The sequence below is a fragment of the Amphiprion ocellaris genome, chromosome 18 (assembly GCF_022539595.1).
Source record: "Amphiprion ocellaris isolate individual 3 ecotype Okinawa chromosome 18, ASM2253959v1, whole genome shotgun sequence".
Taxonomy (NCBI): domain Eukaryota; kingdom Metazoa; phylum Chordata; class Actinopteri; family Pomacentridae; genus Amphiprion; species Amphiprion ocellaris.
The window spans coordinates 25,782,119-25,799,781 of NC_072783.1; the positions used below are offsets into that span (position 1 = coordinate 25,782,119).

Sequence of the window (17,663 nt, forward strand, 5' to 3'; positions counted from 1 at the left end):
CAAGGATGATGGTGCTTTGAGTTGCTTTCCTTTCTCTGCCTCCCCTTTACCATCATGTCCACCCCCAATCTGTTGCCATGCGCCACACTACAGGCTTATTCAGGATAAAGAGCCACCACCTAAGTGACCTAAAGTCCTGATGCAGAAGGCCACTGAACAATCCTGCAGGCCAAGAGTGTGTTGACTTGTATATGAAGAAGATATACACTTAAAATGAGTAATATTAAAAAAAATCCCTCATTTTGTTAAGATTTAAATTGTCACATTTGATAATACTATTGTCTTCTGCAATGGACGCTGTGATATAAAAGGGGGAAAAAGGAACAGTAGGAGGTTGTATCATTCTGCATAGCACTCCACTGTAATAATAATAACTCCTGCAAAGCAGACTTTACTGTGTGTTACCAGCAGAGGGAGGTGATGTTTTGGTGCAAAGGAGGAAAAAATTGAAAGAGGCCTCTGCCGACATTTCCTCAATGCTGCCTTCAGTCACAGAAAAAAACACACAGCTCTCTGGGCTGATACATTACACTACAATTTGGTCTCATCAGTCTGTTTACTAAGACTCTGATGAGCTTTTGTGCATATAAAGCAATAATAATATCATGTGGAAAAAAAATAATTCAACAATATATGAATATCAATCATTAAATGAATGCATTAAGGAATTCTGCTATTTTTTGTTTGTTATGGTTGAAAAAATATGGAAATCAGCCATCAAATGATGCTTGATTGAAGTTTAGTGATACTCTGAGTTTTGCGCATCATGATTTTGGATGAAGGAATAATTTGAGAGAAGCTTCTGGTTCTGTGAAGCAGCTTTAAACTCTTCAGCTTCCATGCAGCTATGCAGAGCAATCATTACATCTTGTGACTCCCATGAGATGGAGCACCACACCACTGCAATTTCTCCAACACAGTTTGAAACAGACAGCGGGTAACCGTAAGTAGGAAATAGATGACTTGTCAGACCACATTGCTGTTTCTTAGCATGAGGTCCCAACACAGGCTCCTGTGCCTTCACTATGGATATAAACATCCTCCTAACAGCGGTGCCAAGATTATATGGGAATTTTGTTCCACTTTTGCTGTTAGGAAGTTCAAGTGGCTCACTCAAATTAATGTTTATTTACATTTTACTTTTTTTTTTGTTTTTCCTTGACCTTTTCTATTGCATTTAATTGTAATGTGTCACACTGTAAAAAAATAAAAAAAACTGAAGTAATAGCTATATTCCAGCAACAAGGCACAAAAATACTGTATTAATATTTATAAAACTATCTTTAAAATGCATTTTCTAGCTCCAAAGTTAGATGAAATTGTGTATTTTTTCAGTGCTTAATGATGGATATTTACATGTATAAAAACTAGCAATCCCCTATGATATATATATATAATAGACATAAACTGTATTTTGACAGGTTGCCAGTCTTTTTGGATATTACTATACACTAATGAACACTTTTGTTGAGCATTTTTGTTTTAAAAATTCTGTAATTATTCAACATATCTCCCATTTAGCAAACAAATCAGTGTAAAATTACAAAATCAAAACTTCTTTTTCTGTTAATTTTCACTAATTGTGTTAGATTTAAGGAATATATTTGCAGCATTAATTTTAATTCATTTTCATCTATTAATAAAAAAGTGTGGAAAATATAATAGAATTTTTATGGTTATTCAAAATTACATATTTTTTAAAGATTATTTTACATTAAGTTTGTAAATTCAGTCTATTTTTGTGAATTTATTCATATGTTTTGTGTATTTTAAAAATAAGAGTGAGAAATTGTAAAACAAACCAGAAAATTATGTTTTTTGTTTTAAAAAAAGACCTTTTAAGCTAACAATGCTTAGATGAGAATTTACCCATGTAATCAAAAAAAAAAAGTTTCTCCTTTGATTTTTGTCCACCCTGTGCACCATCTAGTGAGTCCAAGAACATCATTATTCTGTGTCATTTACAAAACATTACAGATCCTGGTGACATGTTGGTGTCCAGTGTCTCGGATATTAGAAGTTACAGTTACAGTTATTCGATATCGAGGAGGGAAAACGGCGCTTATCAGTCTCAAATATCCCGACACAGTTACAGCTGACCTCAAACTTATAGATTACCACCATGTGACAAGTTATTTATTTTAGAAATTGTGTGTTGCTGCAGCAGTTACTGGCTAAAAAAGAAACTCCTCGAGTGATGCTGGCATCTGAATACACCCCAGTCCTTTTCAGTCATCCTTCAGTTTCTTGGAGTTTCACTGTGTCCTCGCTTCAAGTCAGATTATATCAATCAGTGCACTGTGGGATGCTGCTGCTGACAGGCCGATGAACAGAGTTAACTGTGACAGTCGGTACAGAATGTCATATTCAGTCAGTCTGCACAGGAGCAAACATTTCATCAGAAATCAGACACCTGAAACAAACTGACACACAGTTGATGTTACTTTTTCATTTATTTTAAGTTGATTTTAATGATTTTAAGCAATTTTTAATGTCTCTGAAAAAGCATCTCACGATTTGTTAATCAGTTATTCATTCAAGCTGCTATGGAGATTGGTTTCACATTAGATCGCATTGACATTCATACATTTTTAAGTCTCAATAGTAGAAATATGTTCAATTATGACACTTGATTGATATGTTTCTATTTTTTCTTCAAAATATAAAAAGATAGATCATGAACATTCCATTGAAATATACTTTATACAGTTCTTGATGAGTTTGTTCTTTGTGTTCCAACATTTCAAAAATAAAATCCGGCATAAGTCACAACCAGATACTCCAGTGACCACCTCCTCTCCCCATTCACTCTCCTACTAAGACCGCAGTACAATGGACTAGTACTTAAGTCTGTTTTATACAATTTGATAACATGTTAAATGAACATAGGGCTGTTTATCTTTGGGATGCTTACGTGAATGCATGGTGTTAGTAAGTAATATTACAGTAGTATTAGTATGTATATCGGTGTGACTTCTGTGTTGCTTATCGTATTATTTCTGATTAAAATAATATGTTAATATATTAGAAAAATCTATTCAGCATGTTAACATTTCCTCTAAAACAACTCTGGTCTCATCAATTTGTAAAATAAAATATTTCTTTTTTTTAATGTGATTGCTCAGTCACTCTATGGAAAGCCATAAAGCCACTACACATGTGGTTGCAATCATCTGAACTGATGACAGAACATCTGTGTCTCAGGGAGAATACAGTAAGTGTCAATCAGTGGCATTCGTGGTGCGGATTGCATACAGTGTCCTCAATTTTTTTAAGAAAAATTTAAAAAAAAAACAAAAAAAAACCCCATATTGAACAGAAACAGGCATGTAAGGAAAATAAACAGGATGCCATTGAGGATGTGTCATCCAAGGACCACATGACACCTTTCAAACATCTGCACATAATAGTCATTAGTGGCACCTACTTATCATGTAAAGCATTTTTTTGTTCTTTTGGTTGTGTGAGTGTTTGTACATGAAATCGTCTGACATTTTAGAACAGATTGCAGACTTGAGAAAAATAAAACAGACTTAGCACTCTTGACATTGTAACTCATTCTGTTCGTGTCTAAATCAAATGGCAGTATTATGCATTGGAAAAAGGAAAGACATCTTTTTTTTCAGCCTGGCATTGGCAGAGCAGTCACAATGTAGAGAATGAAGCAAATGCAATAGTGAAAGAAAGAAAGGAAAAAAAAGACACTACTTGGCCATAAAAAAAAAAGACAGCTGGGTGAAGCACAAAGTTTTTGCAAGTGTGCACCCCATCGCTAGAACCTCTGAAATATTCATAAACATCTTTTGACCATCAGAAGCCGCAGTAGCTTAATGCCTTCCAAAACGGGAACTGAAATTGTTGGGTTTTTAAAAAAGATACGGGACTAAAAAACTAAATCCCATGGACCATTTTTGCGATTAGACAAAAGTTCTAGACCCTGTAAAACCAGCGTAGACTCAACAGAATCGGTCTACGTCACACCGAAGAGCCTCTTATTCTGGCGAGCCTCTGACTGCGATGAACGAGGAATGAACGGAGGACCATTCAGCTGCCTGAGCTGAGCCCTGGACCAGCAGGGCCTGAAACTCACTTGGAACCAAGGATGAGCACTCAACTCTGAGATTCTTTTCACATTTTATTATTCGACTATTATCTCCCTCCCCCTGGTGGACACTGGTACTTCTTCATCCTGTCTTTCTAACTTTTCTGACATCATTTTGGAAGCTCTGGGTCTCTTTGATTGGTGCTCACATGACTTGTGTCGTGTGCTGTAAAATGAGCTGCCAACTAGCCGGCTGGACGAAGGTAAAACGACAAAGACCTGACCATCTTAAAAAAACCAAAAAAGTAAACGAAGACGAGCCACCTCTACACACTCATGCTGACACTGCGAGTGCGAGTAGCTTTCGGTTGCCTCTCGGAGGAAGACGTTTCTGCTCTACGACACGGCACAGTGTTTAAAGTTATCAGGACTGGATTCATGACAAACAATGACAGGAGGCTAAAGGGGATATGTCAAGACTCTGTTTCCCCCCCATCGAGAGATTATCAAGTCATAATGCATGCGTTTTTTACACGTCACTGTGAGGTGTTCACATTATCGCATCGTCTATATACTAGAATTTATTATGTTAGAAAGGAAATAGCAAAAAACACCTACATCCACGCACACCATCGACACACCTGAGTCCTTAAAACCACACACAGACTTTGGAATGGCAGTTGGTTCCATGCAAACCTGAAATCTCTCTTCGCTAATATATCTCTCCTAGTCTTATTGGACACTTGTAATGGAACAGAACTGCCTTCAAAATCCTGCCATGGGATCATCCAAGGCCTTTTTATGAATCTCTTTTAAACACTGAGGCTTTTGAAGACGCTCGAAGGGACTCGAGGTTCTCCATTTGACCTGCTACAATCATGTGACAACTCTTGTATTATTGCCAAAGAAAAAAGCAAAACTAAGAGTGCTAATCAAGCTGTCAAGTTGTGGTATGGAGAGCTGTTGTTTACGAACTACTGCTGCTGCTGCTGCTACGGAAGTTGTGCAAATGATTTCAAGGAGGAAAACGTGGACTTAACGACAAACATCCTTTGCGCAGATGCTATAGGCAAAGTCTCGAATGATCGCTGTGGATTCAAGAGTTAAAAAACATCGACTGATCCGACTCGTTAGGAAACTAAAAAAATGATGGCAGAGGCCAAAAACACTGGAAATGAGGGATGTAAGGGCAGTAGTAGCAGAGAGATTTCATCGAACAAAACATAGTTCAGGGTGTACTTTGCAAACATACATGTTTCAATATTCACATTTTTTTTACTTTTCAAAACAAAATATAGCTCTTCTCTTTCATTATAATCTTTTTTAAAACATTAATTGCATATAACATTTTTTTAATTCATTTTATATATACTTTTTTGTATCTCTAGCACCCTTGTCTTCAACTAAGGGCTTGCAGAAAAGACAGTCATGCAAAGTAGTCATGCTGGTAAACAAAGTTACAAAAATGCATTATCTTTTTTTCTTCATTTGTTTATCTCGGCATCCATCCTTTGTCATCCCCGTGTCTTCAAAGGCAAGAGTCTCTCATTGCTCATAGTCTCTCAAAAAAAAAAATCTTCCAGTGCTCTCAGGGCGAGCAGCTTTTTGCACACTCCCATCGTGACAGAATATCCATCTTTTTCTAGGATTTTGACTTCATTTCATGATGCCAAATATTCTTTTCACGTTTGCATCTTTTTTTTTTTTTTAAACTCCTTCCTGCTATTCCGAACCTTTTTCCTGCTCAGAAAACTTCCTCCTCCAAAGTCATGGAGAATGTTGTGGATTTGTTTATCAAAATATAGATTTGTTCTCTTTGTACACTTCCACGTTTTGCTCTACTTCTTGGTCCGTTTCTTCTCGTTTACACCCCGGTGGGCTCCCCCTGACGGGCCATCTTTTTCTTGACGTCGACTTGCCGATGAAGCAGTCGTTGGCAGCAAGCGGGACAAGAGAGAGATGGGGCAGTAGGTATCTGGAGGAGTCATCTTGTGCCTTATTGGCAGTGTTGGCCTTTTGTGTTACAGGGCAAGGTAATACTCATCTGATTGGTCCCTTTCAAAATAAGACAATTTCCAGGTAATGGGCAGTGACCTAAAAACAGTCTTTGTAGTTGGGGTGTTTTTATTTTTTTATTTTAGGCAGGTCAATGTCCCTCAAGCGACGAGGTTCTAGGGCTTGTTTTGCCTCCTTGAGTCAGTCTTTTTGCTCCTCATGACTGAGCGCTGTGCTAGTCAGACATGGGAAAACATATTTAAATGTGCATATAGTGATGGGATGTTAGTGGCAGTTTAAAAGTTCTTTTCGAGGAATGACTTAAAGACAATGGGCAGTATACGGGTGAGTACAAACCTCGCCCTGAATGGAATATTTCTCCTAATCTACAATACACTACAGAAGGTCATTCAGCAAGTGCATGCTACAGGACCTTTGGTATCCCACATGGAATTTTTTTGGGTCGAGCCCGCAGCAGTACATGAAAGACAAAGGGAAGTCTTTTTCCATCGTTTGTGACTGTTTCAGGTGACGCCGTACGCGACTTGTTTGAGCTGATGCTACATTGCTGTGCTTCGTTAGTTCAAAGTTTGTGCTGTTGTTGATTATCTTGTGAGGAGGGCAGTGTTTCAGTCTGATAGAAGTGAATGGAAGACATAGGTTCAGTGGCAAACGTACTATACAAGTGCTATAATTGAATGAGGGACTATAGTATGGGGGTTGTAATACTGTGCATTTGTGATCAATCTCATATGTTTGTGCATCTTTTTTCTTTTCTTTTTGGAATGTCAAGTATTTTCTAATGAGTAAGACCAATCCTTTGTCTCTCATGTACTCGCTATCTACTGGAAAGGAACCCAAGAGGAAAAAATGACATCTAGAAGATCCCTTGAATGCATAAGTTCCTCTCTCTTTGAGCTGTTGATGGATTGAAGTCAAGTTATTTCCCAGCCAACAAATGCTACATTATGTTAGCAGAGATGCTACATTGTTCATTCAGTCCAGTTGAAGACAAGAAGCTTTTTTTTTTCAGAAAACTCGGTGAAGTTGCTCAGTTGTTCAGCACTGCAGACGGCGCTGAAGTTGGTCATCGTAACAAGATGGCGAATATAATGTTGTCAAGAGAGATGTCATCTGGAATGTGTAAATCAGGAGTCCTTTTCTCTCCCAAAAAAGTGTGTCAGTGCAATGCTCAGTCAGGAAGAAAAAGAAAAAAGGAAAAAGAAAAAAGGGTCAGTCAGACAGTTGTGAAAAGTGTGGTCGGAGTTCCGAGAGGCTGCTTTGGTAACAATGTGAGGAGCAGACCATGTGATTTTTTTTTAAACTCATGATTAACCTCTGGTCTCTCTTGTCACCCCAAAGATCTCCTGTAAACTGTCCATCCGTGTCACACCTGTCCGCTTACGTGGCTCCTGCCGCAAATTTGTGTTTACCGGTTACTGACTCCTCATTAGAGAGAAGGCGAATGCTAGAAACTTAACACTGTGAAGACAAGAACAGAAAGCCATTAAATTCACAGGGAATAAACAGGATTTGTAAATGAAAATCATATTCAGTGACAATAGAACTTAAGATTGTAACATTACAAGTAAGAACTTGTCTCTTGATTGATTTATAGAAACTGATATAAACCAATGTGGCCTGTAAACTGAGGTAAATTAATTTGCACAACACAGTTTCATAGGGTAACTAACATTATGTACATTTTGGAAATAATCAGGGATAACCATTACCTGTAAACTGCAGGTTAACTGTGTCAGAATAAAGTGCACATGTTTAAACAACTGTGATACAGCTACAGAAATAGTCTATCTCATGTAGATATGCACACACACAAGGTTCGGCACATTTCTGAACAGCAACAATCAAGAAATGGTGACAATAAAACTCGTAGCTGACATTATTAGAGAAACAAACAACAGACTGAATGACACAAGCTGCCAGCCAACTGACCACACTCTCCACACTGCCAACTCTCAACCAATACAGCATCATTTTATAGGGGTGGGATCATACAAAACATTTCAGAGCAATCCAGATAAGGCGATAGGGGCATTAGTTATTTACTAGTGTGTGTGCATGTGTGCGCGTGCAGACATTTTCATTAGAATGATACACACCTCATGGAAAAACACATTTTGGACAGATGGACACATACAAACGTACTCGCTGCTATTCATGGAATTACAAATTAGGGAGTTTCAGGAGGTCACATGATGTCATCACAGGTGCTACTTCAAGAAAATGCTTCCATACATCAGTACGTTGAGCATTTCTAATTCTTTTCCGACATTTACACCAAACAATCGTTGTATCACATGTGATGACATCATACATTTATTTGCTGGGAGATGAAACCCTTCCACTGTGGTCTCACCAGCAAACATCAACCAACGACACAAACATTATCCATAGTTGCAGCTGTATTAACTCTTTTAGTGTAGTTTTCCGTTCGTTTCACTCCGTTCTTCTGCCACTGGCCACTGTATATGCGCTGCTTTCTGCTGAGAAAAGCTGTTGGCAAGACACAGTTCAAAAGTTGCAAAGACCAAATGTACGGTAAATGTTGGGCACCTGTTAATCTACTCCACTGTGGTTCCCTATTTATTAGATACAAACACCGTAAATCCTTACACTTTCTCCTGTACTACAAAGCAAGTTCTACAAAGTCAGATTTTGTTCGTTAGCTGGCTTGACAAAACCTAAACTCCCAATCAGAGACAATGAATATCACAGTTACGGTTATCTACTTTCTTTTTAACCTGGCTCTGTCCTTTAAGCTCTCACCTTACATGAGTTGTGATTTGACTACTTTAGTCAAGATGAACAGGTTGTTATAATGGAGAACTATTAGAAATATTAAAATTTATTACAGTAAATAAATGCTGCAACTGCCAATGATGCAAGAAAGGAATGCTGGTACAAAACTGTCCCTCGTGCTAGTTAATATATTTATTTCACCTCTCAGTGGACTCTCTATGCAGCTAATTTCTAACATGACAGCTGCACATTAGAGCTCTTAAACTTCATGCATTTAATCATGTGTGTACATGTAGTTCTGCCAGTGGCCCATAATGAGGGATAACTAGAAAACATGCTAGTTTTTGGTCAAATTAAAGCAAATACTATTAATCTTTGTAATCTTTGTAAATTTGTAAATATTACTGCACAAAATAAGTTAATGTCTTCATTGCAGATTTCTAAATTCCTCTAACTTCTAGAACTTCCTCAGTATATATGTGTATAGCAGTAATGGATATTAAAATTCCACTGTTTGTCTGGGCATGAACCAGTCTTTGTTCTGGGATCAGTATTATCATAAAACAGCATCATAGCATTTATTACACGTAACGCACTAGAACCGTAAATCAAAATAGCCAAGTGACTGATGATACTGCTTGTCAAAGTTAGTAGTATTTGGACTGTGCATCATTCTTACTCCAACATTTCTTTACAACGTGGTACAAATACAGTAAAAGGAGGTTAATGTGCATATCTGTAAATGTTAGAAAGAACTCTGAGTTTTTTGATGTCCTTAACACCAAAGCTCCAAATACATGCCTCTGTGACCACAAGTTTCTCTTCAGCTACTATTATTCTAAGTGCACTTTGAAAAATCTTGCATGTAATTGGGAGCTTCGTGTGAAAGGTGCACGTGGATTTTTCTTGTATGTGCATTTTTTAGCCACTTACAGAAATAGTTCAGCCTATTCAATCAATGCATTTTACTACAGGAGCACTGACAGCTGCTTTTTTCAGTGCTCCCAACATTACATCAATTTGGTAAATTACATGATAATTATACAGCATCCATTTAACTTCGCCATCATCTTAGTGACAGACAATAGTGTCAGTCTTCTCACTGCAAATCATCAAAGCTGATCAAACACTATTGTCTCCACTTCTTCTCACAATAACAAAGACTGTACTTACAGTAGAAGTTTGCATTTTTTTTCAAAGCTGTACATGCATTATACATGCCTCTTCAGAACACGAGAGCAACAGCCTCTAAAATATTTACATTTACTGTACATTTATACTCAATAAAATACAGCATTTACTCCAGGAAGCACTAGTTCTTGTCCAAGATAATAACACAGGAGCAGTCAGGATATTTCTTGGACGTTGTCATTACAGCGGAATTATTAATAATATGCATGAAATATAATCATATCATGTGGACACTGTGCAATATAATACTAATAAGAAACAAACACACCTAATATATAATATTCTGCTTCCATGTGGGTGGCAAGGTAAGTTTGAAACTTCATTGCAGGGTAAAACCAAATACTTTACCACAAATTATACATAGGTATGTTAATTCCATATGACTTTAATGTATTCACATGTGTAGATACAGATCTGTACATATTCAACAATAACCACTGACCTATTAAGCATTGCTTCAAAGGTTTAGCTAGTTAAATCTAGCTAGTTTGCATCCTAAATTGACATCAGAGCCTAGAGGGGCCTCATAGAGGCACTTACAACAAATGCCTGTTTTGTTCACTTCAACAATGATTGATTCAGAGTGTGCTAAGTAATTTGCATTGGCCACAACAATGTGATATGACTTAACAAATAATTCACAGTTATGACATTCTTCAGATCTATTTTAAAACAACACAAAGCAAATATGAATAGATACAGTACTTCTGTAAAATGAAAGTGGCGTTTGAGGTTGTGTTACTGCTCTCACCCACTGTTGCAGCAGTAAAAAAAAACATTCAAAGATGGGTGACATTCACTACAACAGGAAATGTACATTCCAAAAAAAAACGGCATAAAGTCAGAGCAAACTGTAACATCCACATTGTGGAGTCATTTTATGATTATACAGTCTGCGTTGTGCGCTTACTGGGGTTTTTGAGCACTGAGAGAAGTGATGCCAGCAAAAGTTGCAGACCAAAGATTAGGCTTAAGACTAGCTGTGATTGAACCCAGGCCAGTCAACGCACCGTGAACGTCACTCCTTACACGTTTCTCTACAGGTTAAATCGATTTAAAATATCCCAGAGTTTCCTAAACCTTTAACTGTACAAGTTCAGGTTGACATTATACATCAAGGAGCTATCAAAAGTTCTTGTATTCACTAGAGGAACAAATCTCCGCATGCTGTTTCAGTTATTTTCAGACAACACTAAAATACAGTCATTGTTTGGTTTTTTTTTTTGACATCATAATGGTGAAATGTGGCAACATTGAGTATGAGCACGACTACTTTGGTTTGAAAAACATGTGCGATGGGCTTCAGAAAACCTGCATGAGACGAAGCCAGGCAAGCATTACTCCTTGCAGTGACTGAATGACGGGATCTATTCTAGAATGAGACACTACAAGTCAGTGTGGGAACTGCAAGGGAGCCAAGGGGAGCTTGGTTCCTCTTAATAAGACATCAGCTTACCTGAAAACATAACTTTTGAAATTTTTTGAGATCTGTAAAATATTGACAGAATGCTGTTTTTGTCAATCATTTCTGTCGCTACTATGGGTGATGCGTAAAATTAGGCTACTATTGATGTATGATTCATGCACGACGGCGAGTCATCACTAATTCACTTTAATTAAGTGGGCAGGACTGAAGAGTGTCGGTGTGATATGATAAATTCCATTCACTTTACGACTTAAAAATCACACAACTTTCTTGAACCACCATAAAGCAAAACAATAGCTCTTCATGTTAGTCAAACAGGAGAGGTGACTTTTCATCTGATTTCTTGTTCTTATCGTCCATATTCATAGGAAAAATGAAAAATAAAACCTATATCAAGTCATTTGTAAATGTTGTTTCTGTCATTTCTGATCCCCCAATGCCACTTTGTAGTTCACACACTGATTCAAGTGGTGTCATAGCATTCATCTAAATACTACATATCTAAGTTAAGGGGTCTGGAAGCACGTTGATTTTTAGACAAAATGGTATTCAGGACCAAAGATCACAACAGAATATCAGGACCTGACTTTAAACAAGTGTGGAAATAATCTCCCTTTACACTTGCAGAAAATCCTCACTTAGCACTTCGTTTTTCCTCTTGATTTCAGTCTTATTACATTATTTTTTTACTTAAAGATCCTAAGAACAGTTTAACACATTGTATTTTTTTCAAGAAATGTCATCGTAGACAAACAACGGTACAGAAAAGTCATTCTTCACAATGAAATACACATGAACCAGTACAAGTGAAGAAAATAGAAAACCGTTACAAAACCGAAACAATTAAAAAATGGCAGTCACAACATCAAAAAAATCGAACGAATCTACACTGGCTGGAAATAAAACCAGACAATTGGCTCATGTCTTCAGAGCAACTTTGTACACTCAGAACTGGAACAACGAAATCAAAGACAATAAGTCGACCGCCCGCTAAGTCTGTGCATTTTAAAGATTAAAAATAGATCTGCATATTTACATATGTATGTGCACAGCATGTCTTCCAGCAGTAAAGTAATATTGCATGTTTATTGCATATGTGAATGTAAGATAATTTTTTAAATCTTTTTTGCTCAACTTTTAACAGAAGACCTATTTACATACAGGCATGGCAATGTGGCGACCGCAATTACAAAAATAAAAGCCCTAACTTGCTTAAAAGAGATTTGTTGATTTGAAGTTATTGAGAGAAATATCACATTTAAATCACTTTCATATTTTTTTTCCCAAAGATGAACCAACAGATTCATTTGATGGTTTAAATTTGTATTTTTTAGATAAACATTTAAACTAAATAAATATGGGGAAAAAATAATTAAAAGAAACATAAAGAGTGAAGAAGTGAAACAGATATTTAGACATAATTAATAGACACGTTTAATGAAGTGATCTCATGGCTTCAGTCTACTTTTGTTATATAATCCATATCTTAAGCCAACAAGCTTTGAAGGTTAATAAATTATTGTTACAATTGATTGTTAGTAAAGTGCTTTTATTCGTACTTATATTATTAATTATCATATTGCAGTTATCCACATCTGACTGTGTACATCTGTTACATTTAATTTCTGTGTTCATTTTTGAGTTGCCTCCTAAAAACATTGCACTTAGATGTCCTCAAAAATTCTCGGCCTACAAGTACAACTTTAATTTACATGTTTGTCCTAATCAGGATCTCCTCAAAAGGTCCACTCAGTCATTTACTACATCAAAAACAAAATGTGAACTAAAGATATGAAAAACTAATAATCTATTTCACCAACAAAACACGGTTAGCATGTTGCTAACCCAGCAATTCTACTGGTGAAGTCTTGAGCTGCCAGAACAAAAATAGCAACCGAAGTTATAAATCAAAAATGGCTTAATCGATAACATGAAATAAACTCTGTGTACATTATTACATGTCCTGATGAAACTGCTTTGGATGTGGTCACTCTCCTATAATGATGCTGCCATAGTGCACTTTAGTTTTCCCATAATACTAAGAGCTCTGGCTGGTAGGCACTAGAGTCATTCCAGAACTGGAGGACATTTTACGTCCCACCCATTAAAATTCAAATAATCCATGAACAAAATACTAAAACATGCAGTTGTTGTTTAATTTTATTTGTCTTGAGCCCAAATCTAAAAAAAAAAAACACTAGGAGAAAAGAACGTTTGAAAAAATTTCTAAAATATCAAGTAAGTCTGGAGTTCCCCCTAAAATGCAGTTTTTCTCTTTTCCCACCCCCCTGATGATCAAATTGAATCTCAAATAAAACTGTTAAAATGAAATTTAAATCTCCTTTTTTGGTATTTTTTTTTCATTGATGTCTCTTGTAATTGTATGAAAACATTTTTTAATCAACATAATATTTTAAGTAATAATTACTATGCATGGAACGTGTATCCCATAACTGTGTAAGCATAACCTTTTTAGCTGGTAGAAGAAAAAAAAACAGTGAATCACATGATATACTGGAATTAACATCATCAAACAGTTTTCCAAAAGAGTTGGTAGAGCAAAACTATGTCCTCTCTTCTATTTTTCACATTTTCATAACACTGTCAGCCTTGATTGAATGTCTCACTCTTCCTCTTATTATCAGGATAAGGCAAATTCTTTTTGCGTTTTTCTTTACTGTTTTCCATCAGTCAGTTTGTCCTCATGGTCAGCAGGAACAGCTAGGTGAATATTTAACTTCTACTCCTGAGAAAAAGCGAACATTAGCATGGATTAGCAACCCCGTTACTGTGATTAGAATAAGGTTAGCAAACAACAAATAAAATATGGAATAAAAATGGTTCCATTGATGTGTAAACTGAGCCAATCAAGCCTTTTATAGTTTATTACCTATTATTGATGAATATGTAGAAGAAAATTGTAAAAAAGGTTTATTTTTCAAAAATTTTGAAGCCCAAATGTCCTCCAATTCAGGAATGACCCCATTAAGTGTCACAAGAGACTTTGTCATGGTGCCAATTTACTAGCTAAACTAAGCCACAATGCTAAGTAACACGGGACTACAAGTGACCACCTCCTCTCATTGTTACAGTATTAAATAGTAAGAGGCACCACCTGGTGAGGCAACCCAGTATTACAGCTTATCTACAATACATTTTCTGACGTGCATGTTCGTTCTCTTTAATTACCATCTCCAAAAATGCTATTTAAGATTTCTGTAGCTTTTATTTTGACAAGTCAAAACTGAATTACGGATATCTCTAACGGTCGTTTTGACTAGTCAGAATGACGTCATAGATATTGTGAATAAAAATAAGGACTAGTCACTGTAATTACAGCTAGTTAAGAAGAAGATTTTGATATCTTTAATGTCAAACTCAGCTATTTAATATTAAAAAGGCTCACCATGCAGACCACACAGGTGATTCCATGTCACTTCCCTGTTCTCTCTATCTATGTCTCAGCTCTCGTCACTTTCACTATCGAATAAAAAAAAAGGTGAAAAGTCCAACTTACAAGGTACCTTATTGCTATTGTATAACATTATCTCACTCGTAACAACCAGCACTAAGGAATGCAGGTAAACAAATGAATGCAATCCTGGATGTTGTCCAAAGAAATCAGTATCTTGCGGTTTATTAGCTTACTGGAAACAGTTAATAACCCAAGGCAAGCTCGGCTACCTCCACTGATCACATGACCTTCATCTTGCCACCTGTAATGTCCAGATGTAATGTTGTGAAACTGAATCTTTGTCCTTACAATGACTAAGCACAGTTGTCACGGTGTGTATTTTACCATGACAGCCTGCATGGTACGAAAACAACAAATGTTTGGTTAGAATTTTAATATTCTTCCAGGCATTTCATGAAACAAATAGTTTTGTTTTAGAATATCGATTGACACAATTCCAGATAATCATGATAAATATAATAATAATGTGCTAGCTACCAAAAATGTTTTTAAATGTAGTAATGACTGAATAGACCTTTAACTGTACACTATAAGGTAACAGTTGCATATATGGAATCCTAACAGTGATTCAATGAAAGAGAGGCATGTCAGCTCTTACAGGAAAATACTTTTATATGTTTTATATTTTTAATTTACACGAAGTTTTTTTTAAATTGCGTAGTTTTTCTGTGTGAACTATCAACATAAAGTGTCCAACAGTGTCACACAACAGGATACGAAATAAAGTTTCAACACTGAGACTCACAGAGACTGAGTCTGTTTTTTTGTTTTTTTAAAGAGATTTACCAAAATGATATCTACTCTGTACATACATTATTATTCACAAAATGACATAAAGTAGAAACCTGTTTAACATCAATCTAATCTATAAATGGATTTTTGTCTTTGGCTAAATGAACTGAAGGATCTTGTTTCATGGTTGTTTCTCTGTGAGCTTGTTTGATCCAGAACACACAAAACTTGATGTCCATTTACACATTTAAAGTATTAAAATTCAACTGTGTACATGTTTTTATATATATAGTTTTTTACCCGTGATACTGTTTTTTAATTTTTTTTTAATATTTCTTCTAATAAATTAAAACAACAGTGTATCTTTAAAGCTAAATTCTGTATTTAACCCCATCCCCTAACCCGACGCATGCATCTTAAACGGTTGAATTCACAAGACGAGAGGTCATTCTTTCTACATTCAAGTTCATTTTATGTTATTGCTATTGTTTTTGCACCGTGTACAATGCAAACGGAGGCTTCAATGTGATCGGTCCATCGCTAATCCACTGCATCCCTCATCATCCAATCATGCACGTTTCCTTTCGGCTACAAAATTGAGGGGATGGGGGAGCGACAGCGGCGCAGTGGTCCTGGGGCCTCATAGGTCTCAAAGGGGGGGCTAGTGATTGGAGCGAGCCGCAGTGATGACCCAGCCATTCCCGATATGTTACTTAGACTGCGAGATTTCTCATAGCTCGTTGCTTTAGGAAAGTAATTTTAACCATTGATGGATCAATTAGATCATATTACGTGTTATTGTTTCGATATGTAAATAAAATAAATGGAAATCATCGTTAAAAAGTTCCACATTCAGGTGGTCAGTTGTGAAGGTTGCATAATTTTGAAATATGAACACGAGGTTTAAGATGTCGTAAGCAGAAACCAAAATGAAAAGAAGCACATAAGTGGAGAGAATCAATTGAGGATAAGAAATAGAAAAATGTTATCAAATCATAAAGACATTTAAAAGACAGACGAGGACAGACAGAGACAAGACAGACAAGACAGGACAAAACAAGAAAATGCGAGTTATGATATGTCTTTTTTTTTTTCAAAACCAGAAAAGCAAAAGATTATTTTTTGAATATTAAGAAATTTAACAGTAGTAGTTGGCCCATTGCATAAATCACCCAAACATTCAAGCAAGTAAAGTTCGATGTTCAGGTGTTTTAGACAACCATTTGGCCACAACTGTACAGTTTAACACACAGCAGCATATAGTCAGATACAGTGTAGGAGTTGACCACGTGAAGTTTTGAATGAATTTGTTTAGATATATGAAGAATTTATGTGTTACTTGCTTTAAATTATGCTTCATTAACAGTATTCTTCTTTTGGTTCCTGTAAACTTCAAATGGCCAACACAAAAATGTCCTCTTTGTAACATTAAAAAAACACATCCTATCCCCGATAATCACATTTTGGAGTGAAATCAGTTCATATCGTGTTTACAGTGGGAAATGACACACGATGGATGACTAAATCCAGCTGCGCAAGTGATTTTGAGGTTTATTGTGTGACACTTGCACTGCTAAAGTAGTAATAATAATCAATTTATCTAAGAAACAGCTTCTGTGTCCTTTCCCGCTGTATTTTCAGTGTGTTACACAGCATGCAGATGTTGAGCTCTCCCTGCAGGAAGCAGCCACAGAGAAGGCAGCGCTGTGCTGACGGAGTGTTGTTGCATCAGGTGAAGTGAAAAACACCATTGGTAGGTAGCAGTTTTCTGCTCTAACAATGGCTAACTCACATATGACGGCTGGAGTTTTACAGTTTTATCATTAATGCGTTCATGAGCTAAATTTCACTCTAATCTAATGCAGTGATGCTCACAGATTCTGTGGCAAAATGAGTGATTTTTGTCAAACTCCAGCCATCACATGGCCACAGTGAGACAACAAAGAACACCCATCGGTAGAGTATGATGCTCTTTGTGCCTTCCTGCTGAAATGAAAAAATACGCCAATACTGAGCTGCACTGTGGCCAACTCTCCCACTCT

At 36.5% G+C, this 17,663-nt stretch overlaps 1 protein-coding gene across 12 annotated transcripts in view; it reads right to left on the reverse strand.

Moving 5' to 3' along the window:
• Positions 1 to 2,434: 2,434 nt before the first annotated feature.
• The window catches only part of LOC111584631 (potassium voltage-gated channel subfamily C member 1-like), a 54,324-nt gene continuing 39,095 nt past the window's right edge, over positions 2,435 to 17,663 (reverse strand). For 6 of the 12 annotated variants that reach the window (XR_008599469.1, XM_023293812.3, XM_035940783.2 and 3 more), the window contains one exon: positions 2,435 to 7,519. Coding sequence is in view for 3 of the 12 variants with exons in the window: in XM_023293813.3 (XP_023149581.1) it covers positions 7,506 to 7,519 (14 nt within the window). In the remaining 9 variants the exon portion in view is untranslated. Of the gene's footprint in view, positions 16,365 to 17,663 lie in introns of all 12 variants that reach the window. The other 6 variants (XM_055004534.1, XM_035940779.2, XM_055004535.1 and 3 more) reach the window with 5 other exon arrangements.